The 27866-nt window shown below is 28.6% G+C and overlaps 1 protein-coding gene across 1 annotated transcript; it reads right to left on the bottom strand.

The window, feature by feature from the left end:
* Positions 1–67: 67 nt before the first annotated feature.
* Positions 68–9802, bottom strand: LOC143052054 (uncharacterized). Its single transcript, XM_076225026.1, has 12 exons — positions 9345–9802; positions 7678–7899; positions 6632–6721; positions 5676–5774; positions 4850–5144; positions 3962–4244; positions 3306–3542; positions 2790–2866; positions 2201–2305; positions 1612–1826; positions 924–1088; positions 68–463 (listed from the first exon to the last, which is right to left on the bottom strand). Exons 1-12 carry the CDS (start codon positions 9542–9544, stop codon positions 154–156), a joined length of 2298 nt encoding a protein of 765 aa, XP_076081141.1. The 5' UTR covers positions 9545–9802; the 3' UTR covers positions 68–153.
* Positions 9803–27866: the final 18064 nt, after the last annotated feature.

Here is a 27866-nt window from a genome sequence, read left to right as displayed (position 1 = left end):
CAACATGTACAAGGTCTATTCTAATTTGTACAATACAGGTACAAAATCAATAAGAGCTAATCTAGAATAAAATGTTGGGCAATTTTATTTTTGTCTGAACATAAAAAACTTTCTAAAATGCTTCTACAATTCATAATGCATAAAACATTATAATCAACTGGTACTTAAATGGACATCAGTCCAACTGTAATCGAGAGTTTTTTCTGGGTCTTCCTTGTTAAATCTTGATATTTTTTGTGCGACAAGATCAGCTGTTGATGGTGGCAAGGTTGGTGCAAGTACTGCTGACACTCTCCTTGGGTCATTGACATCTAGTAGCACTTTTCTGTTCATCCCAACAGGATCTTGTAGTCGGTTTTCTACTATGGTTTTTATTATGGTAGGGACATGGTGATAGTCTTTGTCCTCCCTTTTAGCATACACTGACCACTTAATACCAGTCTTGCTGTAGTATCTCTGATACCTAAAAAAAAATTTTTAATGTATATAAATACTCAATAGTGTACCAAGTGATAGACGACCCAATAGATCAAATATTTACGGACTTCCCAAAAAAGTTTGAATTGCAGTCTGCATATTATGGAGGCTGACAGTATTGTACTATTCCATAAACGATTTTTCCAAATAAAAACAAGATTGTGTCCATAGTACATGGATGCCCCACTCGCACTATCATTTTCTATGTTTAGTGGATCTTGAAATTGGGGTTAAAATCTAATTTGGCATTTAAATTAGAAAGTTCTTAACATGGGGAAATATGTGACTTTGTTTCAGGTTGATTCGACTTCAACTTCATCAAAAATTGCCTTGACCAAAATCTTTAACCTGACCAGAAGCGGAACAGATGGACGAAAGGACGCACAGACTAGAAAACATAATGCCCCTACTCCTATCATAGATGGGGAATAACAATAATAGTTTACCTAGTGCTGCCATCTTTGTTGACCATCATTTGCCTTTGGCAATGAGCATTATTATCCAGGGCTGCTAACAGATTGCGAGCTCTGTATGAAACTGGATTGAAAGAATGGCGCTTGGAAGCATATTTAAGAATCAAGTTTTGGAAATTTTCCAATTCAGCTGTGCTCCTGAAAAAAAGTAAATAATAAGTGAATCTGTAAGCTACTGCTCACTAATGATACCCCCATTTAAATTATAAGGTAAACAGGAAGTTAATAAGTAATGAAATTGAAAACATATTGCACAGTAAAGCAAGCTCATATAAACCTTAATACCATATTTCAAAGAGCCGTAATGTGTAGTTTGTTGAAAATTAGTAAAAACAAGAATGTGTCCAAGTACACGGATGCCCCACTCGACTATCATTTTCCATGTTCAATGGACTGTAAAATTGGTAAAAATCTAATTTGGCATTAAAATTAGAAAGATCATACCATAGGGTGAACTAAGTTTCAAGTTGATTGGACTTCAACTTCATCAAAAACTACCTTAACCAAAAACTTTAACCTGAAGCAGGACAAATGGACGCACAGACGAACGGACAGACCAGAAAACATAATGCCCCCCGCCTCCCTCAGGATGTACTTGGGTACTTCATGTGATTAAAATACCCATATCTTAGGATATGAACATAGATAACTTATATCATACCTGCAGTTTAAGTAGTAAGGAATTTTCTTAATGAATCTTTTGTCCATCACAATTCCAATGGCTGCATCATGAGCTGGTGAACCAGCTTTCAACCAACCCTTTTCCCTCTCTGCACATAACGGACCATGTTTACAGGAATATGTTCCATCGTCAGTGTAAGACATAGACCATTCATGCTCATTAACAACATGGTGTATCATTCCACACCACACGCCCTGTAAATTCAAAATAGCAATTGAGGAATAAATTCAAATTAGAAATACAACCTTATAGTTCAAATTACAAAGAAATAGGGAAATGAGAATAAAGAGACAACAAAAATGTTTTTCTCACACAATACAATTTGATTTTCACCTATCGGACAATGATATTTTTTCAAGTCGGGAATAAAATATTCATTCATTCATAATTTTCTTTTTTGATACATGTCTCTTATGTCTTTAAAGAATTCAATACTGATTTTTAGTCGCTTCTTTTTAAAATGATTTTTATTCTGAATTTTACTGGACGAGGTGGTATTTAATCCTAAAATATAACAGATCAAACAATAACCATAAACAATAACATGTAATACCATATCATAACATACCATGAATTCTTGAATAGACTTTGATACATCTGCAGAATACCAAAAGTGATTTACAATATCTCTAGTCCATTCCAGTAGACATTTCTTTTCCTTTTCCTGCCCAGCCTGTTAAAAATAAGTTACATTAAAACAAAAGGCAAATTCTTGTAGATAATTGTGTATATTCATGATAAAATGTATTTTTGAAGCTTATTATAACTGTTATTCAAAATAAAAAAATTAACACCACCTAAAATTCGAGTTGTATTTGTAGAAAATAAAAAAACCTAATGCAATTAATAAGGAAATGGCATCATGATTTCAATTAATAATGACTCCGTGAGGGTTTCTTTTCAAAATTCATTCACTTTTTAAGGCTGAGTTTCAGATTAGATAAATAAGTTGATTGACAAACAGACATGAATAATACTAGTATACAGTCTTCACAATGAACTGCAAACTCTACAGGCCCTAGTCTAAATTTTTGAAAATTTTTAGTTAGATTCTGTTAGATATGATTTTTACAGGCCTGAGAGCAATTTTACAAGCCTGGGCTGCCACTCAGTGTGAAGACTGAGTATATAAATTAAACTGTTTCTTTGATACCTACCTTTATGATCTTCTTTCCAAGATTTTTGGCCCCATGCCAAATATCAAAGGAATGTTTGATATTTGGAAATTCTCTCCCTGAAAGAAGATTATACATAATTAAACAGTTTTAAATATCCATGCAGTGCACTGAACATACTTTATTCAGCATATGGATGCAGGGTACTCAACTCCAACCGAAGTTGTTTACCTTGACCTTTGACGTACATTACATACATTGTGACACAATCAATGTATGTCAACTACTAGTTTGAAAAAATAACGGTTCTCAACATATACTGATATAGACCAGATACAATCTTTACCATAGAATCATGGGTTCTCAACTGAAACCTGACGTTTATTAATGTACATTTTTTTTTAAACTTTTTGCTTCAGTTGTATTTTAATGTGTACATACTTAGTGCAATATTTTGACAAAAGAAACAATTACTCCTGGTGTAAATAATTTTTACAATTTTTTACTATACTATAACTTATGCATACATTGTATATAAGAAATCGTTATACAACTTACTCATTAATGCTTCCACTTGGACATGGGCATCAGTGACTATTTCAGCTATTTTCAATCCTTTTCCTAATAGAAACAGTAAACCTTTCAGGAAACAGGCCTTCTCCAGATTTGTACTTTTTTTATCGGTCATCCGTTTGTCCATGGTCACTATGCATACAATCTTTTTGGTATCCATTTCCATAAATGTGTAGGTGCAGTACTGGGCACAATGGCCAGGACTGTCCATCCTTCCATCACCTTAAATAATTTGAATATCAAAAATATAATTTTACAAGAATGTGTTTGAAAGACCCACACATCACCCCTAAATGCCTAATGGGGTTTTGTTAAATTATCCCTAAAAATATATTAGAAATACTTATTAAAGGTTCCAGGCTAATAACTTCACTACGACCGACGCATGTTATGTGTTCACATTGAAGAAATGAGAGATAAAATTTCATTAAGATTGTAGTTCATATAAAAATGCCTCACAGTCTCCCTTTGCATTTGGTTATAAGATCCAATTGTTGCAATAACTTTGCAAACATATAGCAGAGATTTTTACCCATGGCCAAAAAACAAATACCTCTACTTTATTATTTACTTTGAATTGATAAATATTGAATCTCAAATCCAAAGTAACATAGTAAACTATTATTTAAGTAAAAAGTTACCCAGTAAAATAAGTTCTTTGTCTTTAAATTCAAGGAAAACCTGATTCTGTTCTTTCTCCCAGATCTCATCTAATGTTGGAGCCAAATATGTCCGCTGAATCTTTAGATAAGATACAGAAAGTGGAATTGCCAGTTTTAAAAATCTTGCAAACAGGGAAATCTTTTGGAAGTTACATCCTGATATCAATAGAGCTGATGAAAAAAGAAGGTCTCCACTGTGTAACCTACGATTCAATACTGGCTGAGAGCACCATTTGTTTACCAAGTGGTTATTTTTACAAGTCTGAAATAGAAAATAAATAGAACATTACTGATGTGTTTAATCTTAATATGAGAAATACCAGCGAATAAGGAATGGGTCCAAAGTTGGTTGTGCTGTCAATATTAGGGGATTTTATTTCTGACGTCATTTATGTAAACAACACAGTCTGCACTGTTTTCTACAATTTAGATTATGGATCATGAAATATTCTTGCATTTGTAAACAAATATAATTTTGTCATATATCACAAAAAAGTGTTCTGTTTCGTCCCCTTTAATACAGTACAAGATTAAAACGAAAACCAGAAGTTACTTACTAAAATTTAGTGAACTACATTTTACAAGAGTGACGAACCTTTTCAGATGGGTTATGTAGATATACATTTTGTAGTTACCTATATAAACAATATTAAATTTAATCATTGATAAAAAAAATATTTTGTATGTAAAATAAAATTAAACATGTATGTGTTGTTTTTGTGTGAATGTGTATTGAGTTGAGTATTATTATATTTTATCTCAGTACAGCCTGTGCCACTAGCTTGATGCTGATGTCTAAATTAATTTAATTTGAAATTTACTCAAGTAATTTTGAACAGTTTTAGCACAAACTGTAATAATACATACCCATTTTAAATACAATGCAGATGAAATCACTTCAGTGCTAATAACAACTTCTTCATGGCAACCCACTACTGCACAGTTTTCAACTTTCATTTTTGCCAATACCAAAATTTGGTTTAAAAAAACCAAAAATGTTCTGTCTTCAAGCAGTGCAGTTAAATCATTATCAGTTTTTATTCTGCTAATGTTTGGCCCTAGTTCAACTGCTGGTTCATCAGCAATACTGTCTCCTTTTTCAATATCAATATCTATGTCTTCATCATCAGAATCTAAGTCCATTCTTATATTGTGGTCCTGTCTGAAATATGGATTATCATTAAGATATAAAATTGGTGACTGAAAGCATATCCAGTTTGAAAACCAATAAAGAATTGTGGTTTGAAATGCATAGTCATATATGTTATATAATGAACAATGTGGGTATGTTTTATCCTTCCACTTTTAGTTATTTTATCCATCCATTGTAGCGTTTAACCAAATGTCTTTTTATTATTTTACACATTTTTGTTTCCTTGCAGTATGAAATGTATCTTGGGAACCAAGATATTGTTGGAACTTGACAATATTATCTTATAGAAAACTGTGATAGCTTAATCGTAAGAATCTCATCCTTCCCTTTCCAAAATGGTGGTGTGGGAGGCAAAAACTCTTTTTTTTCTGAAACTTGTCCATATTTTACATGTGCAAAATAATTTAAAGAGCTCATTGCAAGTTGTTGGTTTTCTTGAAGAGTTTCAAGTGTGTTGAAGACCTTAAGGTGACCTGAGGATGACATATTTTTGGTTGTTGTTAAAATGAATGAGGAGAGAATCTAACATATTCATCTTACCTTAAAGTGGCATCCAAACTAGGTTGATAATCACTTGCTGAGTCATCATCTTCATTCCAGTCACCAATAAAGTTCTTTTCAGAATTGTTCATAGTCAGACTGAAAATGTAAGACAATATTAGATGATGATTGATCTCATACTTTCTAACCCTTTCATTCAAATATATTTATGAATTTCATGCTTGTAAATCAATATTTGTTACATTTGTACTAACAGAAAACACTTAAAACCTTTTACTCTTTGTGGCATACATTGTATATGAAACTCTTCAAGAAAAACAACAGCTCACACTCTTCTACAACATGGTACAACAGACATGTACATGTACATTCATTGACATTGTAGAAACGTTACCACTGACATTCTCTTAAATGCCTATTGAAGGAACTTACATTTTGTTGATTTCTGTGTCATTTGGGTTTCTTGTGGAGAGTTGTCTCATTGGCAATCATACCACATCTTCTTTTTTATATTTACATGTACATTTTCATAATGAGAGACTGATGTCAGGTGCAACTGCTGATTGGCATTATAGATCATAACAAGAATGTGTCCCATCCGTACTATCATTTTCTATGTTTAGTGGACCGTGAAAATGGGATAAAATTTCTAAATTGGCATTAAAATTAGAAAGATCATGTAGGGAACATTTTTACTAAGTTTCAAGTTGATTTTACTAAGTTTCAAGTTGATTGGACTTCAACTTCATCAAAAACTACCTCAAAAATTTAAATCAAACTAGAATTTCAATGCCTATGAGTGATACCTTTTAAGGAACTGTTGACCTTATTCTTCCTAATGATCAAATAAAAAAATGTGTGTCTTTTGCCTCATTTTTACGTAAAATCTATTTGCAAAGTTAGTGCGACAAAAAGTTAGAAAAAAACATTAAATGTATAATAATGTAGTATTTACAGTTCTATAGGTACATTGTACATGTTGTATACAAACTTACTTAAATGGATTTATAAAACTACAAGATTTCTGTAAAGCTGATTTTTCTAGGCCCATTTCTTCAATGCCAGACATGCATGGATCATCTCTCCTGAAATCATAATATACAGACATATATAACACACTTTTGCCACTAGGGAACTATAAAATGTCTCACCCTGCCACATTATTTATGTATGTGCCTGTCCCAAGTCAGGAGCCTGTAATTCAGTGGTTGTCGTTTGTTTATGTATTACATATTTGAGTTTCGTTCATTTTTTTACTTAAATAAGGCCGTTATTTTTGTCGTTTGAATTGTTTTACATTGTCTTATCGGGGCCTTTTATAGCTGACTATGCGGTATGGGCTTTGCTCATTATTGAAGGTCATACGGTGACCTATAGTTGTTAATGTTTGTGTCATTTTGGTCTTTGGTGGATAGTTGTCTCATTGGCAATCATACCACATCTTCTTTTTTATATCATCTGCTAAATTTAGAATCATTGAATCAGACCTGTCTTTAAAGACAAAAAAAATGTCTGGACAAGGTTCATCAAGATGCATGGGTTATGGCTTTAAATAAAACACTGTAGCATTGCATAATATTGTACTGAAACAGAAAGTTTCAAAATATCTAATTGAGACATTTAAAGTTAGAGATTGGAAACAGACTTAGGAACATACAGTAGGAAAAATGTTAGCAAATGTAACACTTTGGTCCTAACTAATAGTTTGTTTGCTGTTCCCCTACCTAAGGAAAAAATATATGGGTAGGTACATTGTAGGTAGGAACATATTTTATTATTTTTAGTTAACAAATTAAACCATCAAAACAAACAGAAGCATAATGATAAAGTTTCTAATTTTTCAATAAAAATATTTATTGTTGAAAAACACCAATAAAATTAAAGAACCTTAGTGAGTGCGCTCACACACCCCAGGTTCCCACATTGTCAATGGAGAAATAAAATATGTGTAAGAAAAAAAAATTGTATAAGAAAAAAATTTGAATCATAATTTCCTGTCAATATGCACATCTACATTGTACATTAGTTTTTTTTATCTTACCTTTCAACCTGTTCATGTTCAGATGACATCCCAGAAACATCAGATAAATGTGCACTGAACATTTTCCAAGCCGAATGTGCAGGTGTAGAAACATATGCAGCTCCACAGGGGGTTGCACATTGGGCAGGTGTAGAAACATGTGCAGCTCCAGAGGGGGTTGCACATGCAGTTGCAGGAGTTCTGATTGGCAATGATTCTGAAAATGCTGCAGTTACTGCATACCTGTAAACGAAATTTGAAATTAAAATTGGTTTAATCAAATTCACTGAGACAAAAAAAATAATTTGGGCAAAATCACCTTCAACATAAATTTTTATTTCGACAAAAGTCATTTTTCCCAATAAGCATTGACAGGAGACAACCTTGTAAAAATTAATGTTTTTTCAACAAGTGAAACTGCGAGCTACTGCTCACTGATGATACCTCCGCCGCAAGTGGATAATATAAATAGTGTAAAAATATGCAAGTGTTCGATAAACAGGAAGTTGTCGAGTGATGAATCCGAAAACGCATCACACGGTATAGCTGACTAATATAAATCCTGAAACCAAATTTCAGAAATCCTTGTATTGTAGTTCCTGAGAAAAGTGTGACGAAAATTTTCAACTTGGCTATCATGTGTAAAATCATACAAGTATTCGGAAAACAGGAAGTTGTCAAGTGATCAATCTGAAAACGCATCACACGGTATAGCTGACTTAGATAAACACTGAAACCAAATCTCAGAAATCCTAGTATAGTAGTTCCTGAGAAAAATGCGACGAAAAATATTCATGGGACGGACTGACTGACGGACAGACTGACGGACAGACAGAGGTAAAACAGTATACCCCCCTTTTTTAAAGTGGGGGTATAATTTTAAGGGGGAGGTATAAATATTGTGATTCTTGTAAATTTTAAAATATAGATGAAAAATGTACTTTATAGGTTTTAGAATGAAAAAAAAAACTTACAGCTTTATATTAATTTTCCACGTGTATAAAGTGAAACATTTTATTGTTGCCTTTGGATTCTACAATATGCTTTTTTGGGATTTAACAGTTTAACTGTTTGTTTGAAATTTAGATAAAACTTTGAATAGCTCAGAAAAAAAATACAGCCAACACTATTTTAGATAATAGAATCATGTTCATTTTATCTAGCTCTTTAGACAGCTTTGTAATAAATACAACCAAGAACCCCATTAAAGTCATGTGGCCTGAAGACCAAATATAGGAGTACAAGAAATATAAAAAAGTATTGCATATAATCTTAAATCAAATTAATGATTGTTTGTAAAACAAATATTCAAGTAAAACCATTATTTTTTTACCTAAACAAAACATGGCTACATTTTTAAATGAATATTTTAATTATGACAATCACATTGAAAGCAGCTTTAAAACATTATTGATTCAATAAAGCATGCAGTGCTGCTGTTGTTCTTACTAAAAACATGGTTTTCAGCATAAATAGAAGTTGCTTGTGTATTGTCCCCTTATTGGGCCCCCAAAAATGTACCCGTTTACACAATGCAGTCAAACGATGTTTTCTCAACGGTTTATGTGGTAATACATATTTATTTTCTATGTAATGAGAACCTTGTCTAAAGTTAAGGTGAGGAAAAATATATTTATCATGAATTAAACAAAAAATAGAATGCAAAATCAAAAAGAAAATTAAGTTACCTGTCAAGAAGAATTTTTGCCACTTCCGAGTTCGTTTCCAGACGTAGAGCGGTCTTTATCTCCATCCAACGATCATATTCATTGCCAATGTAAATTCGACTTTTGTTTAACTTTGCATTTACCACTTTTTTGTTCCTTTTTCTGCCAGAATCACTCAATTTACGCTGAGGGCCCGGTTTCATTTTCTTTGCTTCCGACATTTTCTTCAGCAACCATAATTACCGAGCATGCGCATAACGTTTACCGATTGAGTGCAAATCTGGGGTCATTGCATATGATTAGCATCGTTGTCCAGGAAGCAAGCGTTATCGAAAACAGAATAAAATGACGTTTTTTCACAAACAACATCGTATCTTTCAAAAAAGTAAAATATTTTCAATTTATAATTGATAAAGGTTTACTTATATCCGATTATTTCAGTAAACTAAAAAAAAAACGATTTTGGCATTTCAGATTACTTTAAAGCAGACTATGCGGTATAGGCTTTGTTCATTGTTGAAGGCTTTATGGCAATCATACCATCTCTTCTTTTCGTTCGCTTCTTATCGTCGTTCACCACTTGGGACTTATAAAAAAAGAAATAGCAAGAGGAAGCGAGAGAAAAAAGAAGGCAGCGGGTCGCTCCCTGGGTAGCAGCAGTACAAAATGTAGCTGTGGCTCTCTGGCCTCTTGTTGTCATTAACGACTAAGGACAACAGAGTCGACGCGGGGCCACTAAGCTTATCTGCCCGCTTTGCACCAGCCGTATGTACACCTTTGGAAAGCGTAGGGTGGGAATCAAACCAACGTACGTCAACTCTGTTGTCCTTCTTGTGTATATTTATACATTAGAAAGAACAAAATATAAGTCTTTTATACATTTACATGCAAAAATATTTGTTCCTGTGTAGGAAATTGATGAAGCAGACAGAATGATAGATTACCACAAATATTTATTTAGGGAGGGTTGGTTCCTGGGCCAAAAAGAAAAACTACCTCAAAAAGCTCTTGCATATTTACCATTTTTCAACAATGTGACATTCATCAATAACCACACACTTAACTTTGCTGGTAAATGTCTTATTTCTGAGAACTCCTTGTCCAGATTTTGTATTGAATAGTGCCTCAGGATGGCATAAAATAACTGAATATTTGCCGTCAATAACATCTGTTAATGAACATCTATGACTATTGCAGCTGTGGTCAAGCTGTCTGGAGCAATTTTACTCTGGAAAATGTGAACAAACCTTAAGCTTTCAATTACTTCATCTGATTTCTGGCGTACAAAATTATAATCCTGGTACCTGTGATAACTATTAACACCACTGGGTTGATGCCACTTCTGGTGGACGTTTCGTCCCCGAGGGTATCACCAGCCCAGTAGTCAACACTTCGGTGTTGACATGAATATCAATAATGTGGTCATTTTTTTATATAAATTTCCTGTTTACAAAACTTTAAATTTGTCGAAAAACTAAGGATTATCTTATCCCAGACATAGATTACCTTAGTAGTATTTGACACAACTTTTTGGAATTTGTGGATCCTCAATGCCCTTCAACTTTGTACTTGTTTGGCTTTATAAATATTTTATTTTGAACGTCACTGATGAGTCTTATGTAGACGAAAGGCGCGTCTGGCGTACAAAATTATAATCCTGGTATCTGTGATAACTATTCTGATTTCCCAAAGGCCATAGTAATATGCCAGGGTAAGCTAACAAGTCACTCTGGTTATAACGATACTTTATTGGCAAATACTTCATTGGCTAGCAAGGAGTATATATAGTAGTGTGAATTTTGTTGATCGTTGCGAACAACTTCAGAATTTGTCCTGCAATTTCTGAAAATCTAAATTTTTCAAATAAGTCACTGAAATGAGGTCACAAAATATTTAATAAAGAAATCATTTTATGAAGATTGTTCTGCCTTGAGCACAGAGAGTTAAACCATATACATGTAGATCATTTATTCAATAAAAACATTCAATGCGTCAGGACCTGACAGATCATGAAGCCACATACATTTGGTGAAAAGATCGTAATTCACCAAGGGACAAGGAGAATGATAATGTTCTTCTAATTATGTTCAAAAATTTATCAAGCCATGCTGAAGGAAGTGTAGAAAAAATATTATTAAACCTCTGACTGGTCTGTTTTTACTGTCAATATAATTTTCTATAGAACATGGTCGATTTCTAAAATTATTTAAAAAGTTATCAAATTTATAGGCAAATGTAGAAAAAATATTATTGAACCAATTACAGGTCTATTTTTACTGTCAATATAATTATCTATAGAATATGGTCGATTTCTAAAATTATCAATAAAGATATCAAATTTATAGGCAAATGTAGAAAAAATATTTTTAAACCAATTACACATGTTACAGGTCTGTTTTTACTGTCAATATAATTATCCAAAAATATGGTCGATTTTTAAAATTATCCCAAAAAATATCAAATTTGAGGGATATGTAGAAAAAATATTATTAAACCAATGACAGGTTTGTTTTTACTGTCAATTTAATTCTCTATAGAATATGGTCGATTTCTTAAAGTATCTAAAAAGTTATCAATTTCATAGGCAAATGTAGAAAAAATATTTTTAAACCAATTACAGGTCTGTTTTTACTGTCAATATAATTATCTATAGAATATTGTCGATTTCTAAAATTATCCAAAAAAATATCAAATTTTAGGCATATGTAGAAAAAATATTATTAAACCAATGACAGGTCTGTTTCTACTGTCAATATAATTCTCTATAGAATATGGTCGATTTCTAAAATTATCAAAAAAGGTATAGATTTTAGACAAATGTAGAAAAAATATTATTAAACCAATGACAGGTCTGTTTTTACTGTCAATATAATTACCTATAGAAAATGGTCGATTTCTAAAATTATTAAATAAGTTATCAAATTTATAGGCAAATGTAGAAAAAATATTATTGAACCAATTACAGGTCTATTTTTACTGTCAATATAATTATCTATAGAATATGGTCAATTTCTAAAATTATCAAATTTATAGACAAATGTAGAAAAAATATTATTAAACCAATGACAGGTCTGTTTTTACTGTCAATATAATTACCTATAGAACATGGTCGATTTCTAAAATTATTAAAAAAGTTATCAAATTTATAGGCAAATGTAGAAAAAATATTATTGAACCAATTACAGGTCTATTTTTACTGTCAATATAATTATCTATAGAATATGGTCGATTTCTAAAATTATCAATAAAGTTATCAAATTTAGAGGGAAATGTAGAAAAAATATTTTTAAACCAATTACACATGTTACAGGTCTGTTTTTACTGTCAATATAATTATCCAAAAATATGGTCGATTTTTAAAATTATCCCAAAAAATATCAAATTTGAGGGATATGTAGAAAAAATATTATTAAACCAATGACAGGTTTGTTTTTACTGTCAATTTAATTCTCTATAGAATATGGTCGATTTCTTAAAGTATCTAAAAAGTTATCACTTTCATAGGCAAATGTAGAAAAAATATTTTTAAACCAATTACAGGTCTGTTTTTACTGTCAATATAATTATCTATAGAATATGGTCGATTTCTAAAATTATCCAAAAAAATATCAAATTTTAGGCATATGTAAAAAAAAATATTATTAAACCAATGACAGGTCTGTTTATACTGTCAATATAATTCTCTATAGAATATGGTCGATTTCTAAAATTATCAAAAACGTTATCAAATTTATAGGCAAATGTAGAAAAAATATTTTTAAACCAACTAAAGGTCTGTTTTTACTGTCCATATAATTATCTATAGAATATGGTCGATTTCTAAAATTATCCAAAAAAATATCAAATTTTAGGCATATGTAGAAAAAATATTATTAAACCAATGACAGGTCTGTTTCTACTGTCAATATAATAACCTATAGAATATAATCGATTTCTAAAATTATCAAAAACTTTATCAAATTTATAAGCAAATATAGAAAAAATATTATCAAACCAATGACAGGTCTGTTTTCACTGTCAATATAATTCTTTGTAGGGAATGGTCGATTTCTAAAACTATCAAAAAAAGGTATAAAATTTATAGGCAAATGTAGATTTCTAAAATAATCAAAGAGTTCAAATAATAGGCAAATGTAGAAAAAAATATTATTAAATAGAAATATGGTCACTTAGTCTTCTCCCGACCGGCAGTAAAACGTTTGGCTGTGCGGGATGTATCAACTTCGCAGTCACGTCCGGTCAGAAGGGGGACGTTAAATCCGATGCCTCGTGTAAAGAGAGTGCCACGCTCTTTGCACGTTAAGAACCCCTGCAACAACTCTTTGAGGGGTCCGTAGGTGGCCTGTTGCAAGGCAAAATTTCTGTCTCTATCCAATATACCCTCATTTTCCAGTGGCAGTCCAAATATTCCCGACCATCATCCCAGATGGCCTCTATTGTATCAACCTACCTATTGTATGTATTGTGAATATGCATGAAATATTTGCCACTGGACGTTAAGCCACCAACAATCAATCAACCGATTTCTAAAATTAATGAAAACATTATCAAATTTATAGGCAAATGTAGAAAAAATATTATTAAACCAATGACAGGTTTGTTTTTACTGTCAAGATAATTACCTATAGAATATGGTCGATTTCTAAAATTATCAAAAAAGGTATAAATTTTAGGCAAATGTAGAAAAAATATTATTAAACCAATGACAGGTCTGTTTTTACTGTCAATAAAATTCTCTATAGAATATTGTCGATTTCTAAAATTATTAAATTTATACACAAATGTAGAAAAAATATTATTAAACCAATGACAGGTCTGTTTTTACTGTCAATATAATTACCTATTAATTAGAATATAGTCGATTTCTACAATTATCAAAAAAGTTATCAAATTTATAGGCAAATGTAGAAAAAATATTTTTAAACAAATTACAGGTCTGTTTTTATTGTCAATATCACTATCTATAGATATGGTCGATTTCTAAAATTATCAAATTGAAAAGCATATGTAGAAAAAATATTATTAAACCAATGATAGGTCTGTTTTTACTGTCAATATAATTCTCTATAGAATATGGTCGATTTCTAAAATAATCAAAAAATTACCAAATTAATAGGGAAATGTAGAAAAATATTATTGAACCAATTACAGGTCTATTTTTACTGTCAATATAATTATCTATAGAATATGGTCGATTTCTAAAATTATCAATAAAGATATCAAATTTATAGGCAAATGTAGAAAAAATATTTTTAAACCAATTACACATGTTACAGGTCTGTTTTTACTGTCAATATAATTATCCAAAAATATGGTCGATTTTTAAAATTATCCCAAAAAATATCAAATTTGAGGGATATGTAGAAAAAATATTATTAAACCAATGACAGGTTTGTTTTTACTGTCAATTTAATTCTCTATAGAATATGGTCGATTTCTTAAAGTATCTAAAAAGTTATCAATTTCATAGGCAAATGTAGAAAAAATATTTTTAAACCAATTACAGGTCTGTTTTTACTGTCAATATAATTATCTATAGAATATTGTCGATTTCTAAAATTATCCAAAAAAATATCAAATTTTAGGCATATGTAGAAAAAATATTATTAAACCAATGACAGGTCTGTTTCTACTGTCAATATAATTCTCTATAGAATATGGTCGATTTCTAAAATTATCAAAAAAGGTATAGATTTTAGACAAATGTAGAAAAAATATTATTAAACCAATGACAGGTCTGTTTTTACTGTCAATATAATTACCTATAGAAAATGGTCGATTTCTAAAATTATTAAATAAGTTATCTAATTTATAGGCAAATGTAGAAAAAATATTATTGAACCAATTACAGGTCTATTTTTACTGTCAATATAATTATCTATAGAATATGGTCGATTTCTAAAATTATCAAATTTATAGACAAATGTAGAAAAAATATTATTAAACCAATGACAGGTCTGTTTTTACTGTCAATATAATTACCTATAGAACATGGTCGATTTCTAAAATTATTAAAAAAGTTATCAAATTTATAGGCAAATGTAGAAAAAATATTATTGAACCAATTACAGGTCTATTTTTACTGTGAATATAATTATCTATAGAATATGGTCGATTTCTAAAATTATCAATAAAGTTATCAAATTTAGAGGGAAATGTAGAAAAAATATTTTTAAACCAATTACACATGTTACAGGTCTGTTTTTACTGTCAATATAATTATCCAAAAATATGGTCGATTTTTAAAATTATCCCAAAAAATATCAAATTTGAGGGATATGTAGAAAAAATATTATTAAACCAATGACAGGTTTGTTTTTACTGTCAATTTAATTCTCTATAGAATATGGTCGATTTCTTAAAGTATCTAAAAAGTTATCACTTTCATAGGCAAATGTAGAAAAAATATTTTTAAACCAATTACAGGTCTGTTTTTACTGTCAATATAATTATCTATAGAATATGGTCGATTTCTAAAATTATCCAAAAAAATATCAAATTTTAGGCATATGTAAAAAAAAATATTATTAAACCAATGACAGGTCTGTTTATACTGTCAATATAATTCTCTATAGAATATGGTCGATTTCTAAAATTATCAAAAACGTTATCAAATTTATAGGCAAATGTAGAAAAAATATTTTTAAACCAACTAAAGGTCTGTTTTTACTGTCCATATAATTATCTATAGAATATGGTCGATTTCTAAAATTATCCAAAAAAATATCAAATTTTAGGCATATGTAGAAAAAATATTATTAAACCAATGACAGGTCTGTTTCTACTGTCAATATAATAACCTATAGAATATAATCGATTTCTAAAATTATCAAAAACTTTATCAAATTTATAAGCAAATATAGAAAAAATATTATCAAACCAATGACAGGTCTGTTTTCACTGTCAATATAATTCTTTGTAGGGAATGGTCGATTTCTAAAACTATCAAAAAAAGGTATAAAATTTATAGGCAAATGTAGATTTCTAAAATAATCAAAGAGTTCAAATAATAGGCAAATGTAGAAAAAAATATTATTAAATAGAAATATGGTCACTTAGTCTTCTCCCGACCGGCAGTAAAACGTTTGGCTGTGCGGGATGTATCAACTGTCAATATAATTACCTATAGAATATGGTCGATTTCTAAAATTATCAAAAAAGGTATAAAATTTTAGGCAAATGTAGAAAAAATATTATTTAACCAATGACAGGTCTGTTTTCACTGTCAAAATAATTTATCTATTTAATATGGTCGATTTCTAAAATTAATAGAAAAAATTATCAAATTTATAGGCAAATGTAGAAAAAATATTATTAAACCAATGACAGGTCTGTTTTTACATTCAATATAATAACTTATTAATTAGAATATAGTCGATTTCTAAAATTATCAAAAAAGTTATCAAATTTATAGGCAAATGTAGAAAAAATATTTTTAAACAAATTACAGGTCTGTTTTTATTGTCAATATAACTATCTATAGAATATGGTCGATTTCTAAAATTATCAAATTGATAGGCATATGTACGCCTCCGGGTGCGGGAATTTCTCGCTACATTGAAGACCTGTTGGTGACCCTGTGCTGTTGTTTTTTATTTGGTCGGGTTGTTGTCTCTTTGACACATTCCCCATTTCCATTCTCAATTTTATATGTAGAAAAAATATTATTAAACCAATGACAGGTCTGTTTTTACTTCAATATAATTCTCTATAAAATATGATCGATTTCTAGAGTAATCAAAAAAGTTACCAAATTAATAGGGAAATGTAGAAAAATCTTATTTAACCAGTGACAAGTCTGTTTTTACTGTCAATATAATTACCTATAGAATATGGTCGATTTCTAAAATTATCAAAAAAATTATCAAATTTATAGGCAAATGTAGAAAAAATATTTTTAAATCAATGACAGGTCTGTTTTTACTGTCAATAAAATTATCTATAGAATATGGTCGATTTCTAAAATTATCAAAAAAATATCAAATTGATAGGCAAATGTAGAAAAAAATATTATTAAACCAATGACAAGTGTGCTTTTACTGTCAATATAATTATGAATAGAATACGGTCAATTTCTAAAACTATCTAAAAAGGTTATCAAATTCATAGGCAAATGTAGAAAAAATATTATTAAACCAATGACATGTCTGTTTTTACTGTCAATATAATTCTCTATAGAATATGGTCGATTTCTAAAATAATCAAAAAAGTTATCAAATTAATAGGCAAATGTAGAAAAAATATTATTAAACCAACGACAGGTCTGTTTTTCCTGGCAATATAATTCTCTGTAGAGAATTGTCGATTTCTAAACCTATCAAAAAAGGTATAAAATTAATAGGCAAATGTATAAAATTTTATTAAACCAGTGACAGGTCTGTTTTTACTGTCAATATAATTACCTATAGAATATGGTCGATTTCTAAAATTATCCAAAAAAAATATCAAATTTTAGGAAAATGTAGGAAAAATAATATTAAACCAATGAAAGGTCTGTTTTACTGTCAATAAAATTGTCTATAGAATATGGTCGATTTCTAAAATTATCAAATTTATAGGCAAATGTAGAAAAAATATTATTGAACCAATGACAGGTCTGTTTTGACTGTCAATATAATTCTCTGTAGAGAATGGTCGATTTCTAAACCTATCAAAAAAGGTATAAACTTAAGAGGCAAATGTAGAAAAAATATTATTAAACCAATGACAGGTCTGTTTTACTGTCATTTTAATTATCTATAGAATATGCTCGATTTCTAAAATTATTAAAAAAAATATCAAATTTTAGGCAAATGTAGAAAAAATAATATTAAACCAATGACAGGTCTGTTTTTACTGTCAATAAAATTCTCTATAGAATATGGTCGATTTCTCAAATTATCAAATTGATAGGGAAATGTAGAAAAAATATTATTAAACCAATGACACGTCTGTTTTTACTGTCAATATAATTATCTATAGAATATGGTCAATTTCTAAAATTATCAAAAATGGTATAAAATTTTTAGGCAAATGTAAAAAAAATTTTAATAAACCAATGACAGGTATGTTTTTACTGTCAATAAAATTCTCTATAGAATATGGTCGATTTCTCAAATTATCAAATTGATAGGGAAATGTAGAAAAAATATTATTAAACCAATGACACGTCTGTTTTTACTGTCAATATAATTATCTATAGAATATGGTCGATTTCTAAAATAATCAAAAAATTCAAATTAATAAGCAAATGTAGAAAAAATATTATTAAACCAGTGACAGGTCTGTTTTGACTGTCAATATAATTCTCTATAGAATATGGTCGATTTCTAAAATTATCCAAAAAAATATCAAATTTTAGGCATATGTAGAAAAAATATTATTAAACCAATGACAGGTCTGTTTCTACTGTCAATATAATTACCTATAGAATATAATCGATTTCTAAAATTATCAAAAACTTTATCAAATTTATAGGCAAATGTAGAAAAAATATTATTAAACCAATGACAGGTCTGTTTTCACTGTCAATATAATTCTTTGTAGAGAATGGTCGATTTCTAAAACTATCAAAAAAAGGTATAAAATTTATAGGCAAATATAGATTTCTAAAATAATCAAAGAGTTCAAATTAAGAGGCAAATGTAGAAAAAAATATTATTAAATAGAAATATGGTCACTTAGTCTTCTCCCGACCGGCAGTAAAACGTTTGGCTGTGCGGGATGTATCAAGTTCGCAGTCACGTCCGGTCAGAAGGGGGACGTTAAATCCGATGCCTCGTGTAAAGAGAGTGCCACGCTCTTTGCACGTTAAGAACCCTTGCAACAACTCTTTGAGGGGTCCGTAGGTGGCCTGTTGCAAGGAAAAATTTCTGTCCCTATCCAATATACCCTCATTTTCCAGTGGCAGTCCAAATATTTCCGACCATCATCCCAGATGGCCTCTATTGTATCAACCTACCTATTGTATGTATTGTGAACTTGTTCTCGTCCTGAATATGCATGAAATATTTGCCACTGGTCGTTAAGCCACCAACAATCAATCAACCGATTTCTAAAATTAATAAAAACATTATCAAATTTATAGGCAAATGTAGAAAAAATATTATTAAACCAATGACAGGTCTGTTTTTACTGTCAAGATAATTACCTATAGAATATGGTCGATTTCTAAAATTATCAAAAAAGGTATAAATTTTAGGCAAATGTAGAAAAAATATTATTAAACCAATGACAGGTCTGTTTTTACTGTCAATAAAATTCTCTATAGAATATTGTCGATTTCTAAAATTATTAAATTGATAGACAAATGTAGAAAAAATATTATTAAACCAATGACAGGTCTGTTTTTACTGTCAATATAATTACCTATTAATTAGAATATAGTCGATTTCTACAATTATCAAAAAAGTTATCAAATTTATAGGAAATGTAGAAAAAATATTTTTAAACAAATTACAGGTCTGTTTTTATTGTCAATATCACTATCTATAGATATGGTCGATTTCTAAAATTATCAAATTGATAGGCATATGTAGAAAAAATATTATTAAACCAATGATAGGTCTGTTTTTACTGTCAATATAATTCTCTATAGAATATGGTCGATTTCTTAAATAATCAAAAAAGTTACCAAATTAATAGGGAAATGTAGAAAAATATTATTTAACCAGTGACAGGTCTGTTTTTACTGTCAATATAATTACCTATAGAATATGGTCGATTTCTAAATTTATCAAAAAAGGTATTAAATTTAAAGGCAAATGTAGAATAAAAATTATTAAACCAATGACAGGTCTGTTTTTACTGTCAATATAATTACCTATAGAATATAGTCGATTTCTAAAATTATCAAAAAAGGTATCAAATTTATAGACAAATGTAGAAAAAATATTATATATATAATTACCTATAGAATATGGTCGATTTCTAAAATTATCAAAAATGGTATAAAATTTTTAGGCAAATGTAAAAAAAATATTATTAAACCAATGACAAGTATGTTTTTACTGTCAATAAAATTCTCTATAGAATATGGTCGATTTCTCACATTATCAAATTGATAGGGAAATGTAGAAAAATATTTTTAAACCAATGACACGTCTGTTTTTCCTGGCAATATAATTATCTATAGAATATTGTCGATTTCTAAAATAATCAAAAAAGTTATCAAATTAATAGGCAAATGTAGAAAAAATATTATTAAACCAGTGACAGGTCTGTTTTTACTGTCAATATAATTACCTATAGAATATGGTCGATTTCTAAAATTATCAAAAAAATTATCAAATTTATAGGCAAATGTAGAAAAAATATTTTTAAATCAATGACAGGTCTGTTTTTACTGTCAATAAAATTATTTATAGAATATGGTCAATTTCTAAAATTATCAAAAAAAATATCAAATTGATAGGCAAATGTAGAAAAAAATATTATTAAACCAATGACAAGTGTGCTTTTACTGTCAATATAATTATGAATAGAATACGGTCAATTTCTAAAACTATCTAAAAAGGTTATCAAATTCATAGGCAAATGTAGAAAAAAATATTATTAAACCAATGACATGTCTGTTTTTACTGTCAATATAATTCTCTATAGAATATGGTCGATTTCTAAAATAATCAAAAAAGTTATCAAATTAATAGGCAAATGTAGAAAAAATATTATTAAACCAACGACAGGTCTGTTTTTACTGTCAATATAATTCTCTGTAGAGAATGGTCGATTTCTAAACCTAACAAAAAAGGTATAAAATTAATAGGCAAATGTAGAAAAAATTTTATTAAACCAGTGACCGGTCTGTTTTTACTGTCAATATAATTATCTATATAATATGTTCGATTTCTAAAATTATCCAAAAAAAATATCAAATTTTAGGAAAATGTAGGAAAAATAATATTAAACCAATTAAAGGTCTGTTTTACTGTCAAGAAAATTGTCTATAGAATATGGTCGATTTCTAAAATTATCAAATTTATAGGCAAATGTAGAAAAAATATTATTAAACCAATGACAGGTCTGTTTTGACTGTCAATAGAATTCTCTATAGAATATTGTCGATTTCTAAAATTATCAAAAAAAATATCAAATTGATAGGTCGATTTCTAAACCTATCAAAAAAGGTAAATTAATAGGCAAATGTAGAAAAAATATTATTAAACGAATCACAAGTGTGCTTTTACTGTCAATATAATTATGAATAGAATACGGTCAATTTCTAAAACTATCTAAAAAGGTTATCAAATTTAGAGGCAAATGTAGAAAAAAGTTATTAAACCAATGACAGGTCTGTTTTGACTGTCAATATAATTCTCTGTAGAGAATGGTCGATTTCTAAGACTATAAAAAAAGGTATAAAATTTAAAGGCAAATGTAGAAAATATATTATTAAACCAATGACAAGTCTGTTTTTACTGTCAATATAATTCTCTATAGAATATGGTCGATTTCTAAAATAATCAAAAAAGTTCAAATAAATAGGCAAATGTAGAAAAAATATTATTAAACCAGTGACAGGTCTGTTCTTACTGTCAATATAATTACCTATAGAATATGGTTGATTTCTAAAATTATCAAAAAAGGTATCAAATTTAGAGCCAAATGTAGAAAAAATATTATTAAACCAATGACAGGTCTGTTTTAACTGTCAATATAATTACCTATAGAATATGGTCGATTTCTAAAATTATCAAAAAAGGTATAAAATTTTAGGCAAATGTAGAAAAAATATTATTTAACCAATGACAGGTCTGTTTTCACTGTCAAAACAATTATGTATTGAATATGGTCGATTTCTAAAATTAATAAAAAAATTATGAAATTTATAGGCAAATGTAGAAAAAATATTATTAAACCAATGACAGGTCTGTTTTTACTGTCAATAGAATTCTCTATAGAATATGGTCGATTTCTAAATTTATTAAAAAGGTATCAAATTTATAGGCAAATGTAGAAAACATATTATTAAACCAATGACAGGTCTGTTTTTAATGTCAATAGAATTCTCTATAGAATATGGTCAATTTCTAAAATTATCAAAAAAAATATCAAATTGATAGGCAAATGTAGGAAAAAATATTATTAAACCAATGACAGGTCTGTTTTTACTGTCAATATAATTCTCTGTAGAGAATGGTCGATTTCTAAACCTATCAAAAAAGGTATAAAATCAATAGACAAATGTAGAAAAAATATTATTAAACCAGTGACAGGTTTGTTTTTACTGTCAATATAATAACCTATAGAATATGGTCGATTTCTAAAATTATCCAAAAAAATATCAAATTTGAGGAAAATGTAGGAAAAATAACATTAAACCAATGAAAGGTCTGTTTTACTGTCAATAAAATTGTCTATAGAATATGGTCGATTTCTAAAATTATCAAATTGATAGGCAAATGTTGAAAAAATATTATTTAACCAAGGCAGGTCTGTTTTTACTGTCAATATAATTCTTTATAGAATATGGTCGATTTCTAAAATAATCAAAAAAGTTCAAATTAATAGGCAAATGTAGAAAAAATATTGTTAAACAAGTGACAGGTCTGTTTTTACTGTCTATATAATAACCTATAGAATATGGTCGATTTCTAAAATTATCAAAAAACGTATCAAATTTAAATCCAAATGTAGAAAAAATATTATTAAACCAATGACAGGTCTGTTTTGACTGTCAATATAATTACCTATAGAATATTGTCGATTTTTAAAATTATCAAAAAAGGTATTTAATTTTAGGCAAATGTAGAAAAAATATTATTTAACCAATGACAGGTCTGTTTTCACTGTCAAAACAATTATCTATTGAATATGGTCGATTTCTAAAATTAATAAAAAAATTATCAAATTTATAGGCAAATGTAGAAAAAATATCATTAGACCAATGACAGGTCTGTTTTTACTGTCAATAGATTTCTCTATAGAATATGGTCGATTTCTAAAATTATCAAAAAAAAATATCAAATTGATAGGCAAATGTAGAAAAAAATATTATTAAACCAATGACAGGTCTGTTTTTACTGTCAATATAATTCTCTGTAGAGAATGGTCGATTTCTAAACCTATCAAAAAAGGTATAAAATTAATAGGCAAATGTACAAAAAATATTATTAAACCAATGACAAGTGTGCTTTTACTGTCAATATAATTATGAATAGAATACATTCAATTTCTAAAACTATCTAAAAAGGTTATCAAATTTAGAAGCAAATGTAGAAAAAATGTTATTAAACCAATGACAGGTCTGTTTTTACTGTCAATATAATTACCTATAGAATATGGTCGATTTCTAAAATTATCAAAAAAGGTATAAAATTTTAGGCAAATGTAGAAAAAATATTATTTAACCAATGACAGGTCTGTTTTCACTGTCAAAACAATTATGTATTGAATATGGTCGATTTTTTAAAATTAATAAAAAAAATTATCAAATTTATAGGCAAATGTAGAAAAAATATTATTAAACCAATGACAGGTCTGTTTTTACTGTCAATATAATTTTCTAGAGAATATAGTCGATTTCTAAAATAATCAAAAAAGGTATAAAATTAATAGGCAAATGTAGAAAAAATATTATTAAACCAGTGACAGGTCTGTTTTAACTGTCAATAGAATTCTCTATAGAATATGGTCGATTTCTAAAATTATCAAAAAGTTATCAAAATAATAGGCAAATGTAGAAAAAATAATATTAAACCAATGACAGGTCTGTTTTTACTGTCAATTAAATTGTCTATAGAATATGGTCGATTTCTAAAATTATAAGATTTATAGGCAAATGTAGAAAAAATAATATTAAACTAATGAAAAGTAAAAACACAAAAATACTGAACTCCGAGGAAAATTCAAAAAGGAAAATCAAAAATCAAAAGGCAAAATCAAAAGTCCAAACACATCAAACGAATGGATAACAACTGTCATATTCCTGACTTGGTACAGGCATTTTCTAATGTAGAAAATGGTGGATTGAACCTGGTTTTATAGCTAGCTAAACCTCTCACTTGTATGACAGTCGCATCAAATTCCATTACATTGTCAACGATGCATGAACAAAACAAACATACTCAAAGAGTAAAAATGTCAAAAATAGGGGTACAACAGTCAATATTGTGTTATCTTAATATCACTACATAAACAACAAATGTAACAAAGTAGCACAAAAAGGCATACATAAAATTTAACATTCTCATTTTGCTTTTCTTATACGGCTGAATTTATCTATGTAAAGTCTACCCATAAATGAAAGAAGGTTTTCATTACTGGTGTAAAATTGCGCGTTTGAAATTCGCACAGGTAGACATAAAAATAATTTTGTCGTATGACGGCATACATAAATGCAGACTCACGTAAAGTAGATATAACAAAAAACAGACTTACAGTAAAAATAATAAATAAAATAATGGTGTGGTTCAAAGTATGACGGGACACATAAGTACAGTTTCACGTCAAATACGGCTGAATTTATCTATGTAAAGTCTACCCATAAATGATAGAAGGTTTTTACTGTCAATACAATTCTCTATAGAATATGGTCGATTTCTAAAATTATCAAAAAAGGTATCAAATTTATAGGCTAATGTAGAAAAAATATTATGTAACCAACGACAGGTCTGTTTTCACTGTCAAAACAATTATCTATTGAATATGGTCGATTTCTAAAATTAATAAAAAAATTATCAAATTTATAGGCAAATGTAGAAAAAATATTATTAAACCAATGACAGGTCTGTTTTTACTGTCAATATAATTTTCTAGAGAATATAGTCGATTTCTAAAATAATCAAAAAAGGTATAAAATTAATAGGCAAATGTAGAAAAAATATTATTAAACCAGTGACAGGTCTGTTTTAACTGTCAATAGAATTCTCTATAGAATATGGTCGATTTCTAAAATTATCAAAAAGTTATCAAAATAATAGGCAAATGTAGAAAAAATAATATTAAACCAATGACAGGTCTGTTTTTACTGTCAATTAAATTGTCTATAGAATATGGTCGATTTCTAAAATTATAAAATTTATAGGCAAATGTAGAAAAAATAATATTAAACTAATGAAAAGTAAAAACACAAAAATACTGAACTCCGAGGAAAATTCAAAAAGGAAAATCAAAAATCAAAAGGCAAAATCAAAAGTCCAAACACATCAAACGAATGGATAACAACTGTCATATTCCTGACTTGGTACAGGCATTTTCTAATGTAGAAAATGGTGGATTGAACCTGGTTTTATAGCTAGCTAAACCTCTCACTTGTATGACAGTCGCATCAAATTCCATTACATTGTCAACGATGCATGAACAAAACAAACATACTCAAAGAGTAAAAATGTCAAAAATAGGGGTACAACAGTCAATATTGTGTTATCTTAATATCACTACATAAACAACAAATGTAACAAAGTAGCACAAAAAGGCATACATAAAATTTAACATTCTCATTTTGCTTTTCTTATACGGCTGAATTTATCTATGTAAAGTCTACCCATAAATGAAAGAAGGTTTTCATTACTGGTGTAAAATTGCGCGTTTGAAATTCGCACAGGTAGACATAAAAATAATTTTGTCGTATGACGGCATACATAAATGCAGACTCACGTAAAGTAGATATAACAAAAAACAGACTTACAGTAAAAATAATAAATAAAATAATGGTGTGGTTCAAAGTATGACGGGACACATAAGTACAGTTTCACGTCAAATACGGCTGAATTTATCTATGTAAAGTCTACCCATAAATGATAGAAGGTTTTTACTGTCAATACAATTCTCTATAGAATATGGTCGATTTCTAAAATTATCAAAAAAGGTATCAAATTTATAGGCTAATGTAGAAAAAATATTATGTAACCAACGACAGGTCTGTTTTCACTGTCAAAACAATTATCTATTGAATATGGTCGATTTCTAAAATTAATAAAAAAATTATCAAATTTATAGGCAAATGTAGAAAAAATATTATTAAACCAATGACAGGTATGTTTTTACTGTCAATAGAATTCTCTATAGAATATGGTATATTTCTGAAATTATCAAAAAAGTTATCAAATTAATAGGCAAATGTAGAAAAAAATATCATTAAACCAGTGACAGGTCTGTTTTTACTGTCAATATAATTCTCTTTAGAGAATGGTCGATTTCTAAACCTATCAAAAAACGTATAAAATTAATAGGCAAATGTAGAAAAAATATTATTAAACCAGTGACAGGTCTGTTTTTACTGTCAGTATAATTACCTATAGAATATGGTCGATTTCTAAAATTATCAAAAAAGGTATCAAATTTAAAGCTAAATGTAGAAAAAATATTATTAAACCAATGACAGGTCTGTTTTAACTGTCAATAAAATTGCCTATAGAATATGGTCGATTTCTAAAATTATCAAAAAAGGTGTCAAATTTAAAGGCAAATGTAGAAAAAATATTATTAAACCAACGACAGGTCTGTTTTTACTGTCAATATAATTCTCTGTAGAGAATGGTCGATTTCTAAACCTATCAAAAAAGGTATAAAATTAATAGGCAAATGTAGAAAAAATATTATTAAACCAGTGACAGGTCTGTTTTTACTGTCAATATAATTACCTATAGAATATGGTCGATATTTAAAATAATCAAAAAAGGTATCAAATTTAAAGCTAAATGTAGAAAAATTAGTATTAAACCAATGACAGGTCTGTTTTTACTGTCAATATAATTACCTATAGAATATGGTCGATTTCTAAAATTATCAAAAAAGGTATAAAATTTTAGGCAAATGTAGAAAAAATTTTATGTAACCAACGACAGGTCTGTTTTCACTGTCAAAACAATTATCTATTGAATATGGTCGATTTCTAAAATTAATAAAAAAAAATAAAATTTATAGGCAAATGTAGAAAAAATATTATTAAACCAATGACAGGTCTGTTTTTACTGTCAATAGAATTCTCTATAGAATATAATCGATTTCTAAAATAATAAAAAAAGTTATCAAATTAATAGGCAAATGCAGAAAAAATATCATTAAACCAGTGACAGGTCTGATTTTACTGTCAATATAATTACCTATTGAATATGGTCGATTTCTAAAATTATCAAAAAAGGTGTCAAATTTTAAGGCAAATGAAGAAAAAATATTATTAAACCAACGACAGGTCTGTTTTTACTGTCAATATAATTCTCTATAGAATATGGTCGATTTCTAAATTTATTAAAAAGGTATTAAATTTATAGGCAAATGTAGAAAACATATTATTAAACCAATGACAGGTCTGTTTTTACTGTCAATAGAATTCTCTATAGAATATGGTCAATTTCTAAAATTATCAAAAAAAATATCAAATTGATAGGCAAATGTAGAAAAAAATATTATTAAACCAATGACAGGTCTGTTTTTACTGTCAATATAATTCTCTGTAGAGAATGGTCGATTTCTAAACCTATCAAAAAAGGTATAAAATCAATAGGCAAATGTAGAAAAAATATTATTAAACCAGTGACAGGTCTGTTTTAACTGTCAATAGAATTCTCTATAGAATATGGTCGATTTCTAAAATTATCAAAAAGTTATCAAAATAATAGGCAA

This window comes from Mytilus galloprovincialis, chromosome 11, assembly GCF_965363235.1.
Source record: "Mytilus galloprovincialis chromosome 11, xbMytGall1.hap1.1, whole genome shotgun sequence".
NCBI lineage: Eukaryota > Metazoa > Mollusca > Bivalvia > Mytilida > Mytilidae > Mytilus > Mytilus galloprovincialis.
This window is presented reverse-complemented; position numbering and strand designations above follow the sequence as displayed.

Coding starts and splice junctions, on each gene's coding strand:
- LOC143052054 (XM_076225026.1), bottom strand. CDS start 9,544: ATGTCGGAAGCAAAGAAAATGAAACCGGGCCCTCAGCGTAAATTGAGT. Junction 6,722..7,677: donor GAACATGAACAGGTTGAAAG/GTAAGATAAAAA, acceptor TTATGATTTCAG/GAGAGATGATCCATGCATGT. Junction 3,543..3,961: donor CAAAGAACTTATTTTACTGG/GTAACTTTTTAC, acceptor AAATTATTTAAG/GTGATGGAAGGATGGACAGT.